This window comes from Struthio camelus, chromosome 3 (genome assembly GCF_040807025.1).
Source record: "Struthio camelus isolate bStrCam1 chromosome 3, bStrCam1.hap1, whole genome shotgun sequence".
Classification (NCBI taxonomy): domain Eukaryota; kingdom Metazoa; phylum Chordata; class Aves; order Struthioniformes; family Struthionidae; genus Struthio; species Struthio camelus.
The window spans coordinates 1,774,565-1,792,628 of record NC_090944.1 but is presented as its reverse complement, the minus strand read 5'-3'; the positions used below and the strand labels follow the sequence as shown (position 1 = coordinate 1,792,628).

Genomic DNA, 18,064 nt, shown 5'->3' with positions numbered 1-18,064 from the left:
CTCTGGGGTCCTCTTGATGTGTTAGGGGCCGCCCACGCTGGCCAGCAGTGTGCTGAGCTGTGAGACCGACAAAGAGGCAGTCGGCGGTTGCCAGAGGGTGGGGAAAGGCAGGGGAGGGTAGCAGCGCAGAACAAAGACCTGTTCTGTCACCTCCGCCATCAATCAATGCTTGCGAGGAGCCTCCAGCTCTTTTGTCTGGCCCTGAGCACTGCCGCCAGGGTTATCCTGGCAGATGGACCCTCCTGTAATTGCAAATCAAGCAGCCAAAGGCCAGAAGGGTCCCCCTTGGGGAGAGCTCAATTTAAACTAAAAGGCTTTAAATCTCTGTGCACCTGTCACTAATTTCAGAGCTGGCCTGGCCTCCACTTCCTGGGCCGACTGCGGTGCTGGGGGGCCACAGCTCTGCCTTGTCTGGGCTCCAGCCTTTCTCCGTAGCCCGAGCAGGGCTGTCTTACCTCAGGCCAGGACCTGGGCACTGCTGCTCTTTTCAAGTGCTGTTTGCGCTCATTTCTCAAAGTTACCGCTATAAAAACAGGCTGACGCATAATCTCGTCCTGCCTCTGCTGTCCTCTGTAAAGCCGTGGGAGGCATCCGGCTGCTTGCAGAGCTGGAAAACAACATTCAGCCCTATCCCCAGAGGAGAAGCAGCATCCCCGGGAGCCTTGTCCCTGCCCGGGTGCCCCTTCCCTGGGAACAGTGCTGCCGTGGGGCCGAGCCTTCGGGGCTCAGGCCCTCCTCGGGGGGGCTGCCCTGAGGTCCTTCCTCTCCTGCCTGGCCCCACCGGGTTTGGTGATCCCCACCATGCCCAGGGCCACTCAGGGATTCGAGCCGCAGCTGTGGGTGGTGTGAAGGCTCTGGGCTGCTCCAGCTCTTGGAGGTTGCAGCGTGTTGTTTCGGGGAGGTTTGGGGACGATGGTGCTTCGCGAGGGCTGAGGCCGGCCTTGAAAGGGCACCGACCTGCTCCCGGGGTGATGCCACGGGGCAGGGCCCAGGCCACGTGCCGGGGAGGGGGCACCTCCACGCGCCCGCTCCAGGTGGGGTGGCCAAAGGTGTGCAGGGCACTGGGATGGGGGCGAGCAGCGCCCCGAGCCACCTTCCCCAAGGGCCCCTTTCCGCCCTGCCTCCCCAAGGAAGGGGCCTCTCCAGTGGCTCGTTTTCTCCCGTACGTTTTATTACGCTAATCCACAAGGATTAAGTTAAACCAGTCAAAGCAAACTTCAATATTTTCCAGCCCTTTGGGGCCAAAATTACCGTCCAGTGTTAAAACAGAAAAGGGGCTGGGGTGGGGACGAGCTCCCCGGGAGGACGGGGCGAGTGACCACGGGGCACAAGGAAGGAGAAGGAGGAGAAGACCCTGCAGGGGACAGCCCGGTGGCACTGGGCACCCCGGAGTGGGGCAGGGGGAGATTTCAGTCCAAGGGACGGGGAGGGGACAAGGGAGCCGTGACTTATCGCTGCTCCGTGGGAGCCCTGGCCAAGAAGCCTCCTTGGCTCGGCTTTGAGGCACGGTGGATGCTCCTGGTCCAGGGTGGCCAGGCAGGACCGGTGGCAAGGCCGCGGCCGTGGGGCAAACGGCCCGGGAGGTGCACCGAGTTCGCCAGCAGAGCCGGCGTGGGCGGGGGGGACCCAGGCGTCCGGCTAGATCTTGGGTCTCCAGCCCTTGATGAACTGCATGATTTTCTTCACCTGGAGCTTGGTGAGGCGGAAGTCGTCGGCCAGGATCTCCTCGCTGAGCTGCACGAAGATGCTGCCGTCGATGCGCTCGCGGGCGAAGAAGCTGACGACGTCCTCGGAGAGGCCGATGAAGCGCAGGCACTTGGACACCTCCTCCAGCGAGAGGGCCGAGAGGTCGGCGGGCGGCAGCCAAGGCGAGCCGTCGCCGCTGGGCCGGGGGGCGGCCGGTGGCGGGACCCCCGCTTCGCCCCTCGCCGCCGCCGCCGGGGGCACCTCGATGACGCCCTGCGCCAGGTAGAGGCGGGTGACGCCGCCCTCGGCCCCGCGCAGGATGGCGGGCGAGAGCGGCGCCGCGCCGCGGATGACGATGTTGTCGCCCTCGAAGCCTTTGGGCGGCCGCGTCGGCTGCTCCGGACCCTCCGAGGGGGCCAAGAGCTCCGGCGAAGAGGAGCAGGAGGGAGCCACCACCGCTGCTGCTGGTGGTGGTGGTGGTGGTGGTGGCACCTTGGGCCACTCTAGGCTCTCCAACCACTCGGTGGAGGAGGCCGGACCGGCGAAGGGGTTGAGCGCCCCGAAAGGGGCGAAGCGCTTCTGGCCCTGGGGGGGCTTGAGGCGGGGGCAGCTACGGCAAGGCTTGAGCGACGGCTCGGCCCCCAGCGGCTCGGACCAGGAGGCGGTGGCGGCGGGCAGCGGCCGCCCGGGGGGGTCCCCGGCTTTGCAGTCGCCCCAAGCGCAGGGGTAGCAGTAGAGCGAGTAGGCGTCGGGCGAGGGCGAGCAGCTGCCGCTCCGCGGGCCGGACCTGCCGGAGGTGATGGTGGCATCAGGCCGGATATGTCCCCCACCCCCTGCCACCACCACCGCACCGGAGGGGTTGGGGACCCCCCCCCCCAACCTCCTCCTCTGGAGCCACTCACCCGTCGTGGAGGCCGGCGGAGTAGTAGGAGAGGCTGGGGCTGGGCGACGGTGCCGGCGGGAGGCGGGCGAAGGTGGCGGGCGGCGGGCGGCTGCCCCGGGGCGGCACGGGCGGCGCGTGCAGCAGCCGGCACTCCTCCTTCACCTGGGGAGCGGGCGCCGGTCAGGCATCGGGGTGTCCCTCCCCATACACACACACATAATCCCCCTCTCCTCCGGTGCCCCACGCTTTGGAGAGGAGGCCGTGGAGGGGGGGCTCGGTCCCACCGGTCCCCACTTGTCCAGCCAGCCCCTATCGCGCCCTGAGGCTCTGGGAGCCCCACGGTGCAGGGCAACCTGGGAGATTTGGGGACCTAGTGGCCAAGGAGGAGCTGGAGACCTTGGGTACCCCACGGTGCAGGGCAGCCTGGGGGATTCAGGTGCCCAATGGCCAAGGAGGAGCTGGAGACCTTGGGTGCCCCATGGTGCAGGGCAGCCTGGGGGATTCAGGTGCCCAGTGGCCAAGGAGGACTTGGAGGCTTTGGGTGCCCCACGGTGCAGGGCAGCCCATGAGATTTGGGGACCTAGTGGTCAAGGAGGACCTGGAGGCTCTGGGTGCTCCACGGTGCAGAGCAGCTGGGGAGATTTGGGGACCCAGTGGCCAAGGAGGACCTGGAGGCTTTGGGTACCCCACGGTGCTGGGCAACCTGGGGGCTTCAGGTACCTAGTGGCCAAGGACGACCTGGAGGCTTTGGGTACCCCACGGTGCAGGGCAGCCTGGGGGATTCGGGTACCCAAAGGTGCCAGGGTGGGGGGGGGAGTGGGGAGGTCCCAGAGGCACTGGGCACCCGATGGTGCAGGGAAGCCTGAAGGCACGCACCCTGGGGTCCCTTGGGGACCAGAGCCCAGGCTAGCCCCAGCGCAGCAGCTAGCAAGCATGACCTCCCCGTCCCATCAGCCGGGCACCCTCTGGCACAAGGAGCTGCCCCTCAGCAGGGGGAACTGACTCCAGGGCTCCCGGCACAGCCCACGCTGGGCACATGAGACACATCAGCACCCAACAAGAGCAAGTGGGGGCCCAGGTGAAGGACTGCCTTGTGGCCACCACGACGGACCAGCTGCCAGCCCCACCAACCCACAGAGGTATCTGGTTGGCCATGCCATGGGGCCAGGAGGCTCACGGTGAGCCCCTAGGGTGCATGTCACAGAATCACAGAATCACAGAATCGTTTAGGTTGGAAGGGACCTCTGGAGATCATCTAGTCCAACCTCCCTGCTCAAGCAGGGTCACCTAGAGCATATTGCCCAGGATCACATCCAGACGGGTTTTGAATATCTCCAGCGAAGGAGACTCCACCACCCCTCTGGGCAACCTGTTCCAATGCTCTGTCACCCTCACAGTGAAGAAGTTTTTTCTCAGGTTCAGATGTCCCCTGCCCACAGCATAGGGTTGCCCACGGGGCCCATGCCGAGCCTTGCTGCCCAGCTCCAGCGATACGCCTACTCTGGCCAGGGCCGACCAAGGTAGGCAGGACCCTGGGGAGGCCTCATTTCCCAGGCCCCAGGGACAAGGCCGTGGTGGGCGCCCAGCTCTTACCGCCTCCGATTTGGGTGGCACAGGGGGTGGGGTGTCCCCGAGAGGGTCATCCCTGGGGGCGCCAGGGCGGTGCGGGGAGCCCAGTGGGGACACGGCCCTGAAGGAGATGAGGTCCTGCCGCCCCTTGTTGGTGCAGCCCAGCCCCAGCGGGTTGCTGCTGGGCTCCGAGAAGCTCTCCAGGCTCTGGTTGCTCCAAAGCTCCTCGTAGGGGATCTCCAGCTGCTCCTGAGTCCTGAACTCGGGCTCGGCCCAGTCGGGCGTCATGTACTCTCTGTCGGGGTCGGAGAAATCGGGCAGCGCCGAGTGCTCGTGCTGGGTGCTCCCACTTGCACCCAGCGGGTCCTGGCACCGGGCGGCCGTGTCCTCGGGCGCATGGGCCAGCGCCCCACGGTAGACGCAGAGTGAGAGGCGCTGCAAGGGCTGGCTGAGCTCGTCCCGGCCGTAGCCCTGCAGGCAGAGCCGGATGCGCCGGGGGCTGGCGCACTCCTCCGAGAAGTCAGGCTTGGCCTCCCGCACGGCCTTGGAGTACTCGTCGGGGTTGAAGCGCTCGTGGCAGTACGCGGCGCTGTCCCGCAGCAGCTTCTCCAGCTGGGGGTCCCCGCAGAGCAGCCCCTCGGGCAGCTGGAAGCGGGGCATGTCGGTGAGCAGCAGGAAGTGGAAGGGCACCAGCTCGTCCTTGCGCAGGATGCAGCACAGCACCACCGTCTTGGAGATGATGCTGACCAGCTTGTAGCAGTGGCCCTCGCGGATGGCGTGCAGGTCGTAGGGGTTGCGCGCGGGGCGGCTGGGCACGGCCACGTTGACGGGCAGCCGCACCTTCTCGATGATGCTGCGGATGGTGTGCTCGCCCTCCTGGAGGCGCAGCTCCAGCGGGCTGCGGGTGCTGAAGCGCCCCTTGCACTGGAAGGGTAGGCTGAGGCTCTCGTTGGTGCGGTGGTTCATGCAGATCAGGCAGGGCATCTTGCCCTTCACCTGCTTGCCCCCGGCCACCGGCGCCGCCTTGCCCAGCTTCCGCAGGATGGTGTTGAAGCGCGACTTCTCCTTCACCGTCTTGGCGCAGAGGATTTCCGCTTGGCCCATCAGCGTCAGCTCGTCCCCCGCGTGCAGCGTGAAGTTGTACACCTCGCTGTCCTCGCTGAACTCCCCCGACACCACCTGCCCCAGAACGGCCAACAGCTGAGCGGGGCACCCGGCATGGGGCCAGTGCCACGTGGCAGCCCCGGGACCTGCCACCCCTCATGTCTCGTCAGCATCCCCCCATGTCCTCTGCTGTCTCACCACCACCCGCTGCTATCCCATCTCCATCCCCTGATGTCCCACCACCATCCTCTGCTGCCTCACCACCATCCCCTGATGTCCCACCACCATCCGCTGCTGCCTCACCACCATCCCCTGATGTCCCACCACCATCCTCTGCTGCCTCACCACCATCCCCTGATGTCCCACCACCATCCTCTGCTGCCTCACCACCATCCCCTGATGTCCCACCACCATCCTCTGCTGCCTCACCACCATCCCCTGATGTCCCACCACCATCCTCTGCTGCCTCACCACCATCCCCTGATGTCCCACCACCATCCTCTGCTGCCTCACCACCACCCCCTGATGTCCCACCACCATCCGCTGCTGCCTCACCACCATCCCCTGATGTCCCACCACCATCCGCTGCTGCCTCACCACCATCCCCTGATGTCCCACCACCATCCGCTGCTGCCTCACCACTATGCCCTAAATGTCCCTCTGCCATTCCCTGATGTCCCACCACCATCCCCTGATGCCTGCTGCTGTCCCCACACCAACCTTCACGCTGAAGGTGATGGCCTCCATGACGAAGACACGGTCTGGGAAGATACTGGCCACCTCCTCCACGCTATTGAAATACTGCACGGGCTCACGGATGTCCCGGTCCTGATCCAGCAGCTTGAACTTGCCTGCAAGAGAGACACCCAGCCCCGCGGCGGTGAGAGGAGCCCGGCGGCGAGGACGTCGGCCCCGCGGGCTTGGCAGGCTGCAAAGCTGCCCGCGGGCTCGAGCAGCAGCGCTGCCGCCGGGGCACAAAGCCCGAGTCGGAAAATTACTCTGGGGAAAAAAAGTGCACCGGGACACGCCAGAACTAGCAGTATTTGCACCCGGCCGTGCGCCCAGCAGAGCTGCCCCGGACCCGGCGAGACCCCCCCCCCCGCGGCCATGCACGGTGTTTTCCCCCACCCCCACCCCCAAAAAAGGGCAGAAACGAGGTGTTCAGGCCGGGTGCAGCAAAGCGTGGTGGCAGGCAAAGACCCCCCCCCCCCAGGGTGAAAGCGAGCAGTGACCCGGCCGGCGGGGTGGGGGCTCAGCGCTGCCACGGCGCTGTGCACCGAAGGCGGAGGGGTCGGCTGCGCCCGGTCTGCCTGCTAACGGGGGCCGCGGCGGAGCAGGCGGCTCAGCCTGGCGGCGAAATCCGGCTTTCATGAGCATCAGGCTCGGTGGGAGCGTTTCCTGACCGGCATACTAATCTGGCTGTGCCGGGGAAAGGGGGTGGTGGTGGTTTGGGGGGCGGGGGGGGGGGAGCAGCACTGTCCCCATGCCAGGACATCCAGGGCCACCGCGGGCCGCTGCTCCACTGAGCGGGGAGGCAGGACGCGGTGGGGGGGGGGGACAGGGGGCATGGTGCGTCCTGGCCGCCAGCGCGAGGATGCCGCTTTCCAGCCCCGTTTCTGCTTCTGTTACTGGGACGCAAGCGGGCGCCGAGCAGGAGGACGAGGAGGAAGAGGAGCAGGAGGAGGAGGAGCAGGAGCAGGAGGAGCAGGAGGAGGAAGAGGGGCAGGAGGAGGAGGAAGAGGAGCAGGAGGAGGAAGAGGAGCAGGAGGAGGAAGAGAAGCAGGACGAGGAAGAGAAGCAGGAGGAGGAAGAGGAGGAGGAGCAGGAGAAGGAGCAGGAGGAGGAAGAGGGGCAGGAGGAGGAAGAGGTGCAGGACAAGGACAAGGAGCAGGAGGAGGAGAAGGAGGAGGAGGAGGAAGAGGTGCAGGAAGAGGACAAGGAGCAGGATGAGGAAGAGGAGCAGGAGGAGGAGGAACAGGGGCAGAAGGAGGACAAGGAGGAGAAGGAGGAGGAAGAGGAGCAGGACGAGGCGGAAGAGGAGCAGGAGGAGGAGGAAGAGGAGCAGGAGGAGGAAGAGGAGCAGGAGGAGGCGGAAGAGGAGCCGGACAAGGAGGAAGAGGAGCAGGAGGAGGAGGATCAGGATGAGGAAGAGGAGCAGGAGGAGGAGGACAAGGAGCAGGAGGAGGAGGATCAGAATGAGGAAGAGGAGCAGGAGGAGGAAGGAGGACAAGGAGCAGGAGGAGGAAGGGGAGCAGGAGGAGGAGGAGCAGGATGAGGAAGAGGAGCAGGAGCAGGAGGACAAGGAGCAGGAGGAGGAGGATCAGGATGAGGAAGAGGAGGAGGACGAGGAGGAAGAGGAGCAGAAAGAGGAAGAGGAGCAGCAGGAGGAGGATCAGGTGGAGGAAGAGGAGCAGGAGGAGGAGGAAGAAGAGGAGCAGGAGGAAGCCGGCTGCCCAGGCCGGGCAGTGCCAGGGCCGTGGGCAGCCGCCGGGCTGTGGGCAGCCCCTCGCCCCCGGCCCACCGCCGGGCAGGAACGAGCCCAGTAAAGCAAGTTAACACCCCCCCGGCCCCCTCCCCGGCTGATTAACCCTCCCCTGCTCCATCTCCCATGACTTATTTATTAGCAGGACTCATTAGGGCTACGGCGAGCACTTAGCGCCGTCATTAAGGCCGCTGCCGGGGCGGCCGCGGGGCTCTCGCGCCCCGGGGTGATGCCGGTGGTGGTGGGTGGGGGGGTCCCGAGCGGTCCCCGGCACCCTCCATCCCCCACCCGGACGCCTGGGCCCCCCTGGCCCCACACCTGGGTACTGCAAGGGGATGTCGATCTTGGGCCCGATGACGTAGTGGCCTTCCTCCAGGCTGTGAGCCGTCACCGTGGTCCACTGGCGGCACGAGTGGATCAGCAGCACGTCCTGGGCGCTCACCCCCTCCACGTCCTCGCCTGCCGGGGGGGGGGTCGGGCTGGTGAGGGCGGCCAGAAGCCCCCCTCCTCATGCCACCCGACCTTACCCGGAGTAGGGGGGCAAGGGGAAACAGCCTCCGCAAGGTCCCCCCCCCCTGTCCCGCCAGGGGCCTTGGCCCTCGTCTGAGCCCGCGGCGGCGGGAAGGGGCCGGGGCGGGCGGCGGGCTCCCGGCCGGGCCGAGCAGGTGCCTGCTGCCAAGAGCCTCCAGTTGCCCCTGGAAACAATTTCTTTGTCCTCCTTGAAAAAGCTGCTGAAGCAGCGGCCGCCAACAAGGAGTTTATTGACGCGGAGCCGGGACTGCCAGCCTTCGTGGGGGGGAGAGAGAGATGGCTGCCGGGGTAGCGAGCCCTCGGCCGAGCAGCGCCGGCGCAGCTCCCGGCCTCTGCTCCCGGCTGCAGCACGCGGCTCCCCCAGCCCTGCTCTGCGGAGAGCGAAGCACCCTGCTCCGGGGAGGGGATGCACCCTGCTCCGGGGAGGGGATGCACCCTGCTCTGGGGAGGGGATGCACCCTGCTCCGGGGAGAGCGATGCACCCTGCTCCGGGGAGAGCGATGCACCCTGCTCCAAGGAGGGGATGCACCCTGCTCCGGGGAGAGCGATGCACCCTGCTCCGGGGAGAGCGATGCACCCTGCTCTGGGGAGAGCGATGCACCCTGCTCCGGGGAGGGGATGCACCCTGCTCCGGGGAGAGCGATGCACCCTGCTCCAAGGAGGGGATGCACCCTGCTCCGGGGAGAGCGATGCACCCTGCTCTGGGGAGGGGATGCACCCTGCTCCGGGGAGAGCGATGCACCCTGCTCCGGGGAGGGGATGCACCCTGCTCCGGGGAGAGCGATGCACCCTGCTCTGGGGAGGGGATGCACCCTGCTCCGGGGAGGGGATGCACCCTGCTCTGGGGAGGGGATGCACCCTGCTCCGGGGAGGGGATGCACCCTGCTCCAGGGAGAGCGATGCACCCTGCTCCGGGGAGAGCGATGCACCCTGCTCTGGGGAGGGGATGCACCCTGCTCTGGGGAGGGGATGCACCCTGCTCTGGGGAGAGCGATGCACCCTGCTCCAGGGAGGGGATGCACCCTGCTCCGGGGAGAGCGATGCACCCTGCTCTGGGGAGGGGATGCACCCTGCTCCAGGGAGAGCGATGCACCCTGCTCCGGGGAGAGCGATGCACCCTGCTCTGGGGAGAGCGATGCACCCTGCTCCGGGGAGGGGATGCACCCTGCTCCGGGGAGAGCGATGCACCCTGCTCCGGGGAGAGCGATGCACCCTGCTCCAGGGAGAGCGATGCACCCTGCTCCGGGGAGGGGATGCACCCTGCTCCGGGGAGAGCGATGCACCCTGCTCCGGGGAGGGGATGCACCCTGCTCCGGGGAGAGCGATGCACCCTGCTCCGGGGAGGGGATGCACCCTGCTCCGGGGAGGGGATGCACCCTGCTCCAGGGAGAGCGATGCACCCTGCTCCGGGGAGGGGATGCACCCTGCTCCGGGGAGGGGATGCACCCTGCTCCAGGGAGGGGATGCACCCTGCTCCGGGGAGGGGATGCACCCTGCTCCGGGGAGAGCGATGCACCCTGCTCCGGGGAGGGGATGCACCCTGCTCTGGGGAGGGGATGCACCCTGCTCCGGGGAGAGCGATGCACCCTGCTCCGGGGAGGGGATGCACCCTGCTCCGGGGAGGGGATGCACCCTGCTCCGGGGAGAGCGATGCACCCTGCTCTGGGGAGGGGATGCACCCTGCTCCGGGGAGGGGATGCACCCTGCTCTGGGGAGAGCGATGCACCCTGCTCTGGGGAGGGGATGCACCCTGCTCCGGGGAGAGCGATGCACCCTGCTCCGGGGAGGGGATGCACCCTGCTCCGGGGAGGGGATGCACCCTGCTCCGGGGAGAGCGATGCACCCTGCTCCGGGGAGAGCGATGCACCCTGCTCCGGGGAGGGGATGCACCCTGCTCCAAGGAGGGGATGCACCCTGCTCCGGGGAGAGCGATGCACCCTGCTCCGGGGAGGGGATGCACCCTGCTCTGGGGAGGGGATGCACCCTGCTCTGGGGAGGGGATGCACCCTGCTCCGGGGAGAGCGATGCACCCTGCTCCGGGGAGAGCGATGCACCCTGCTCCGGGGAGAGCGATGCACCCTGCTCTGGGGAGGGGATGCACCCTGCTCTGGGGAGGGGATGCACCCTGCTCCGGGGAGAGCGATGCACCCTGCTCCGGGGAGGGGATGCACCCTGCTCTGGGGAGGGGATGCACCCTGCTCTGGGGAGGGGATGCACCCTGCTCCGGGGAGAGCGAAGCACCCTGCTCCGGGGAGAGCGATGCACCCTGCTCCGGGGAGAGCGATGCACCCTGCTCCGGGGAGGGGATGCACCCTGCTCTGGGGAGGGGATGCACCCTGCTCCGGGGAGAGCGATGCACCCTGCTCCAGGGAGGGGATGCATCCTGCTCTGGGGAGGGGATGCACCCTGCTCCAGGGAGAGCGATGCACCCTGCTCCGGGGAGAGCGATGCACCCTGCTCCAAGGAGGGGATGCACCCTGCTCCGGGGAGAGCGATGCACCCTGCTCCGGGGAGGGGATACACCCTGCTCCAGGGAGAGCGATGCACCCTGCTCCGGGGAGGGGATGCACCCTGCTCCGGGGAGAGCGATGCACCCTGCTCCGGGGAGGGGATGCACCCTGCTCCGGGGAGAGCGATGCACCCTGCTCTGGGGAGGGGATGCACCCTGCTCCGGGGAGGGGATGCACCCTGCTCCGGGGAGAGCGATGCACCCTGCTCTGGGGAGGGGATGCACCCTGCTCCGGGGAGGGGATGCACCCTGCTCCGGGGAGAGCGATGCACCCTGCTCTGGGGAGAGCGATGCACCCTGCTCCGGGGAGGGGATGCACCCTGCTCCGGGGAGAGCGATGCACCCTGCTCTGGGGAGGGGATGCACCCTGCTCCGGGGAGAGCGATGCACCCTGCTCCGGGGAGGGGATGCACCCTGCTCTGGGGAGGGGATGCACCCTGCTCCGGGGAGGGGATGCACCCTTCTCCGGGGAGAGCGATGCACCCTGCTCCGGGGAGGGGATGCACCCTGCTCCGGGGAGAGCGATGCACCCTGCTCCGGGGAAAGTGATGCACCCTGCTCCGGGGAGGGGATGCATCCTGCTCTGGGGAGGGGATGCACCCTGCTCCGGGGAGGGGATGCACCCTGCTCCAGGGAGAGCGATGCACCCTGCTCCGGGGAGAGCGATGCACCCTGCTCCGGGGAGAGCGATGCACCCTGCTCTGGGGAGGGGATGCACCCTGCTCTGGGGAGGGGATGCACCCTGCTCTGGGGAGAGCGATGCACCCTGCTCCAGGGAGGGGATGCACCCTGCTCCGGGGAGAGCGATGCACCCTGCTCTGGGGAGGGGATGCACCCTGCTCCAGGGAGAGCGATGCACCCTGCTCCGGGGAGAGCGATGCACCCTGCTCTGGGGAGAGCGATGCACCCTGCTCCAGGGAGAGCGATGCACCCTGCTCCGGGGAGGGGATGCACCCTGCTCCGGGGAGAGCGATGCACCCTGCTCCGGGGAGGGGATGCACCCTGCTCCGGGGAGAGCGATGCACCCTGCTCCGGGGAGGGGATGCACCCTGCTCCGGGGAGGGGATGCACCCTGCTCCGGGGAGAGCGATGCACCCTGCTCCGGGGAGGGGATGCACCCTGCTCCGGGGAGGGGATGCACCCTGCTCCAGGGAGGGGATGCACCCTGCTCCGGGGAGGGGATGCACCCTGCTCCGGGGAGAGCGATGCACCCTGCTCCGGGGAAGGGATGCACCCTGCTCTGGGGAGGGGATGCACCCTGCTCCGGGGAGAGCGATGCACCCTGCTCCGGGGAGGGGATGCACCCTGCTCCGGGGAGGGGATGCACCCTGCTCCGGGGAGAGCGATGCACCCTGCTCTGGGGAGGGGATGCACCCTGCTCCAAGGAGGGGATGCACCCTGCTCCGGGGAGGGGATGCACCCTGCTCCGGGGAGAGCGATGCACCCTGCTCTGGGGAGAGCGATGCACCCTGCTCCAGGGAGGGGATGCACCCTGCTCCAGGGAGAGCGATGCACCCTGCTCCGGGGAGGGGATGCACCCTGCTCCGGGGAGAGCGATGCACCCTGCTCCGGGGAGGGGATGCACCCTGCTCTGGGGAGAGCGATGCACCCTGCTCCGGGGAGGGGATGCACCCTGCTCCGGGGAGGGGATGCACCCTGCTCTGGGGAGAGCGATGCACCCTGCTCCGGGGAGAGCGATGCACCCTGCTCCGGGGAGGGGATGCACCCTGCTCCGGGGAGGGGATGCACCCTGCTCCGGGGAGAGCGATGCACCCTGCTCTGGGGACAGCATTGCACCCTGCTCCAGGGAGAGTGAAGCACCCGCTCCCAACCCCCCCCTGCCCTGCCCTTGCCCCCCCCCAGCCGCGGTGCAGCTGCTGCTCGCGTCCGAGCTCTGGGAGCCGCCGACCCAGCACGGCGCCGGGCGCTGCCCCCAGCGCCCCTTGCAGCACCGAGTCCGGCCGCCACGTTTAGCGGCAGCGTGACGTTCGGCCTGGGCGTTAAGCGCGCCCGGATCCGCCGGAGGCAACCTAATTGCGCGGTCAGGCGGCAAGGGGCCGAGCGACGTCCTGAACGGACGGCATTGTGCGCGGCGGGCCGAGCCGCGGCGGCGCGGGGAAAGCGGGAGGCCGCGGCCGCCGTCCTGCCCGCGCTGCCGGCCCCCACCAAGCCTCCGCGCCCCGACCGCCTCCGGGGAGAAGGGCCAAAACTTGGCGCCAGCTCCTTGCACGGGACACGCGGCCCTGCCCCGTCTCCCCTGGTCCTTCAGCCCTCCCTCCTCCCCATCCCTCCAGCCCTCCCTCCAGCCTCCATCCCTCCATCCCTCCCTCCATCCTTCCCTCCAGCCTCCATCCCTCCAGCCTCCATCCCTCCATCCCTCCCTCCAGCCTCCATCCCTCCAGCCTCCATCCCTCCATCCCTCCCTCCAGCCTCCATCCTTCCCTCCAGCCTCCATCCCTCCATCCCTCCCTCCAGCCTCCATCCTTCCCTCCAGCCTCCATCCCTCCATCCCTCCATCCCTCCCTCCAGCCTCCATCCTTCCCTCCAGCCTCCATCCTTCCATCCCTCCCTCCAGCCTCCATCCCTCCCTCCAGCCTCCATCCTTCCCTCCAGCCTCCATCCCTCCATCCTTCCCTCCAGCCTCCATCCCTCCCTCCAGCCTCCATCCTTCCCTCCAGCCTCCATCCCTCCATCCCTCCCTCCAGCCTCCATCCCTCCATCCCTCCCTCCAGCCTCCATCCTTCCCTCCAGCCTCCATCCCTCCATCCCTCCCTCCAGCCTCCATCCTTCCCTCCAGCCTCCATCCCTCCAGCCTCCATCCCTCCATCCCTCCCTCCAGCCTCCATCCTTCCCTCCAGCCTCCATCCCTCCATCCCTCCCTCCATCCCTCCATTCGTCCCTCCATCCCTCCATCCCTCCCTCCATCCCTCCATTCCTCCCTCCATCCTTCCCTCCAGCCTCCGTCCCTCTCTCCTCCCCATCCCTCCAGCCTCCATCCTTCCCTCCAGCCTCCATCCCTCCATCCCTCCCTCCAGCCTCCCTCCCTCCAGCCTCCATCCCTCCAGCTTTCATTTCACCCCCCATCACCCCCTCTCCTCCCCATCCCTCCAGCCTCCATCCCTCCATCCCTCCCTCCAGCCTCCATCCCTCCTTCCAGCCTCCATCCCTCCATCCCTCCCTCCAGCCTCCATCCTTCCCTCCAGCCTCCATCCCTCCAGCCTTCATTTCACCCCCCATCACCCCCTCTCCTCCCCATCCCTCCAGCCTCCATCCCTCCATCCTTCCCTCCAGCCTCCGTCCCTCTCTCCTCCTCATCCCTCCAGCCTTCATCTCACCACCCCATCATCTCCTCTCCTCCCCATCCCTCCAGCCTCCATCCCTCCCTAGGCCCTCCAGCCTCCCATCCTGCAACCCTCCCCGTACCCCTCCATGCCAGCCCTGCCCTTCCACCCCTCCCCTCCGCCCCCTCACCACTCCCCTCCCTCCTGCGCTCCCTGTCCCTTCGCTACTCCCACCCCTCTGTTGCGCTCTGTCCCCGGCATCCCTTCCCTGGTCCCATCCCTTCATCCCATGCCGGCTCCTCCACTGCCTTCCCCACTCCCATCCCGCCATCGCTCCCCATCCCCTCCATCCCTTCCCCACTCGCACCACCCCATCCCTCCCCTCCCCTCCAGCCCTTCGCTACTCCCATCCCTCCATCCCACCACGGCTCCTCCACTGCCTTCCCTGCTCGCAGCCCCCAGTGCTGGTCCCTTCCAGCCCGTCCCTGCTCCCATCCCTCCATCCCATCCCCGCTCCATCCCTCCATCGCACCCTGTCCCCTCCAACTCTCCCTGTCCCCTCCATCCCATCCTCACTCCCATCCCTCCATCCCTTCCCGTCCCCTCCATCTCTTCCCTGTTCCCATCCCTCCTCGTCCCCTCCATCCCACTCCATCCCCTCCCTGCGCCCATCCCTCCATCCTTGCCCGTCCCCCTCGGCCTGTCCCCACTCCCATCCCTCCAGCCCTGCCCGTCCTCTCCATCTCGTCTCTGTTCCCATCCCTCCCTCCCTTCCCTGTTCCCATCCCTCCTTGTTCCACTCCATCCCACTCCGTCCCCTCCATCCCATCACTGCTCCTACCCCTCCATCCCTGCCGGGCCCCTCCATCCCATCCCCACTCCCATCTCTCCATCCCTTCTTGTCTCCTCCATCCCATCCCTGCTCCCATCCCTCCATCCCTGCCAGTCCCCTCCATCCCATCCCCACTCCCATCCCTCCATCCCTGCTGGTCCCTTCCATCCCTTCTTGTCCCTCCACCCCTTCCCGTCCCCTCCATCCCTTCTCATCCCCTCCATCCTGTCCCCACTCCCATCCCTCCACCCCTTCTCATCCCCTCCATCCCTGCTGGTCCCCTCCATCCCATCCCCACTCCCATCCCTCCATCCCTTCTTGTCCCTCCATCCCTGCTGGTCCCCTCCATCCCATCCCCACTCCCACCCCTCCATCCCTTCTCGTCCCCTCCATCCCTTCTCGTCCCTCCATCCCATCCCCACTCCCACCCCTCCATCCCTTCTTGTCCCTCCATCCCATCCCCACTCCCACCCCTCCATCCCTTCTCGTCCCCTCCATCCTGTCCCCACTCCCACCCCTCCATCCTTTCTCGTCCCCTCCATCCCTTCTCGTCCCTCCATCCCTTCTCGTCCCCTCCATCCCTTCTTGTCCCCTCCATCCCTTCTCATCCCCTCCATCCCTTCTCGTCCCCTCCATCCCATCCCCACTCCCATCCCTCCATCCCTTCTTGTCCCTCCATCCCATCCCCACTCCCATCCCTCCATCCCTTCTCATCCCTCCATCCCGTCCCCACTCCCACCCCTCCATGCTTTCTCGTCCCCTCCATCCCTTCTCGTCCCTCCATCCCTTCTCGTCCCCTCCATCCCTTCTTGTCCCCTCCATCCCTTCTCGTCCCTCCATCCCTTCTCGTCCCCTCCATCCCGTCCCCACTCCCACCCCTCCATCTCTTCTCGTCCCCTCCATCCCATCCCCACTCCCATCCCTCCATCCCTTCTCATCCCTCCATCCCGTCCCCACTCCCACCCCTCCATCCTTTCTCGTCCCCTCCATCCCTTCTCGTCCCTCCATCCCTTCTCGTCCCCTCCATCCCGTCCCCACTCCCACCCCTCCATCCCTTCTTGTCCCCTCCATCCCATCCCCACTCCCATCCCTCCATCCCTTCTTGTCCCTCCATCCCTTCTCGTCCCCTCCATCCCGTCCCCACTCCCACCCCTCCATCCCTTCTCGTCCCCTCCATCCCATCCCCACTCCCATCCCTCCATCCCTTCTTGTCCCTCCATCCCTTCTCGTCCCCTCCATCCCGTCCCCACTCCCACCCCTCCATCTCTTCTCGTCCCTCCATCCCGTCCCCACTCCCATCCCTCCATCCCTTCTCGTCCCTCCATCCCTTCTCGTCCCCTCCATCCCTTCTCGTCCCTCCATCCCTGCCGGGCCCCTCCACCCCGTCCCCTCTCCATCCCCCCGTCCCGTCCCCGTCCCGTCCCGGCTCCATCCCTCCTCGGCGGTCGGTCCCCGCCGTCCCCGGCCTGCACCGCTCACCCTGGCCCAGGCACACCAGCGTGGGCAGCCGGCACTTGCTGACGATCACATCGAGGGGCAGCGCCGCGGGGCTCCAGCGCAGCCGGGCCAGCCCGGCCGCCAGCTTCTCCATGGCGCCGCCGGCATCGGCATCGCCGCCGCCGCCGCTGCCCGGGCCGGGACCGGGACCGGGACCGGGGGGCAGCGGCGCCCGCTCGCCCCGCGCCGCTCGGCAGCCGCCGCCGCCCGCCCCCGGCCCGGCCTCCCGCCCCGCCGCCGCTCCGCGCCCCCGAGGGTCCCGGCGCCGCCCCCACCCGGCCGCTCCCCCCCCCGCCCCCGGCCCCGCCGCCTCCTCCTCCTCCCTCCGCGGCGGCAGCGGCTCCCGGGGCGGGGAGACCCCGAAACCTCCTCGGAGGGGTCCGTGTGCCCCCCCCGGTGAGCAGAGAGGGGGAGACCCTGCACCCCCCCCGGAGGGGTCCGTGTGCCCCCCCGGTGAGCAGAGAGGGGGAGACCCTGCACCCCCCCCGGAGGGGTCCGTGTGCCCCCCCGGTGAGCAGAGAGGGGGAGACCCTGCACCCCCCCCGGAGGGGTCCGTGTGCCCCTCCCCGGTGAGCGCAGAGGGGGAGACCCCGAAACCTCCTCGGAGGGGTCCGTGTGCCCCCCCCCGGTGAGCAGAGAGGGGGAGACCCTGCACCCCCCCCGGAGGGGTCCGTGTGCCCCTCCCCGGTGAGCGCAGAGGGGGAGACCCTGCACCCCCCCGGAGGGGTCCGTGTGCCCCCCCCGGTGAGCAGAGAGGGGGAGACCCTGCACCCCCCCGGAGGGGTCCATGTCCCCCCTCCGGTGAGCAGAGAGGGGGAGACCCTGCACCCCCCCGGAGGGGTCCGTGTGCCCCCCCCGGTGAGCGCAGAGGGGGAGACCCTGCACCCCCCCGGAGGGGTCCGTGTGCCCCCCCCGGTGAGCGCAGAGGGGGAGACCCTGCACCCCCCCGGAGGGGTCCGTGTGCCCCCCCCGGTGAGCAGAGAGGGGGAGACCCTGCACCCCCCCGGAGGGGTCCATGTCCCCCCTCCGGTGAGCAGAGAGGGGGAGACCCTGCACCCCCCCGGAGGGGTCCGTGTGCCCCCCCCGGTGAGCGCAGAGGGGGAGACCCTGCACCCCCCCCGGAGGGGTCCGTGTGCCCCCCCGGTGAGCAGAGAGGGGGAGACCCTGCACCCCCCCCGGAGGGGTCCGTGTGCCCCCCCCGGTGAGCAGAGAGGGGGAGACCCTGCACCCCCCCCGGAGGGGTCCGTGTCCCCCCCCCCCGGCAGGGCAGAGCAGAAGGAGACCCCGCACCCACCAGAGGGGTCCGTATTCCCCCTCCAGCAGGGCAGAGCAGGGGGAGACCCCACACCCCCCCGGAGGGTCCCAAGGCAGCCGACCCCCAGCCCCTGCAGCCTCCCTGCAGCCCCCAGGGGTGCCCAGAGGTGCCCGGATGCAGCTCCCAGGGGCCCCCAGGGGTGCCCGAGGGTGCCCAGATCCAGCCCCAGCAATGCCTGGAGGGTGCCCGGATCCAGCCCCCAGGGTGCCCCACAGGGGTGCCCGGATCCAGCCCCAGTGGTGCCTGGAGGGTGCCCAGATCCAGCCCCAGAGGCCCCCAGAGGTGCCTGGATGCAGCCCCAGGGTGCCCGGAGGTGCCCGGATCCAGCCCCAGCAGCACCCAGAGGTGCCCAGATCCAGCCCCAGCAGTGCCCAG

At 68.5% G+C, this 18,064-nt stretch overlaps 1 protein-coding gene across 1 annotated transcript; it reads right to left on the bottom strand.

Annotated features, from left to right (window-relative positions):
• Window positions 1-1,150: 1,150 nt before the first annotated feature.
• On the bottom strand, window positions 1,151-16,468 carry GAREM2 (GRB2 associated regulator of MAPK1 subtype 2). Its single transcript, XM_068936658.1, has 6 exons — window positions 16,357-16,468; window positions 8,043-8,183; window positions 5,963-6,093; window positions 4,163-5,317; window positions 2,589-2,731; window positions 1,151-2,473 (listed from the first exon to the last, which is right to left on the bottom strand). The coding sequence occupies exons 1-6, from the start codon at window positions 16,466-16,468 to the stop codon at window positions 1,639-1,641; spliced, it is 2,517 nt and encodes an 838-aa protein (XP_068792759.1). The 3' UTR covers window positions 1,151-1,638.
• Between the last annotated feature and the right edge of the window lie 1,596 nt (window positions 16,469-18,064).

Excerpts from the sequence above, each read along its gene's own strand:
- GAREM2 (XM_068936658.1), bottom strand. The coding sequence starts at position 16,468 with ATGGAGAAGCTGGCGGCCGGGCTGGCCCGGCTGCGCTGGAGCCCCGCG. Across the intron at positions 8,184-16,356 it reads GCTGGTGTGCCTGGGCCAGG|GCGAGGACGTGGAGGGGGTG; the intron begins GTGAGCGGTGCA and ends CCCCCCCGGCAG. Across the intron at positions 2,474-2,588 it reads TCCGCCGGCCTCCACGACGG|GTCCGGCCCGCGGAGCGGCA; the intron begins GTGAGTGGCTCC and ends CACCTCCGGCAG.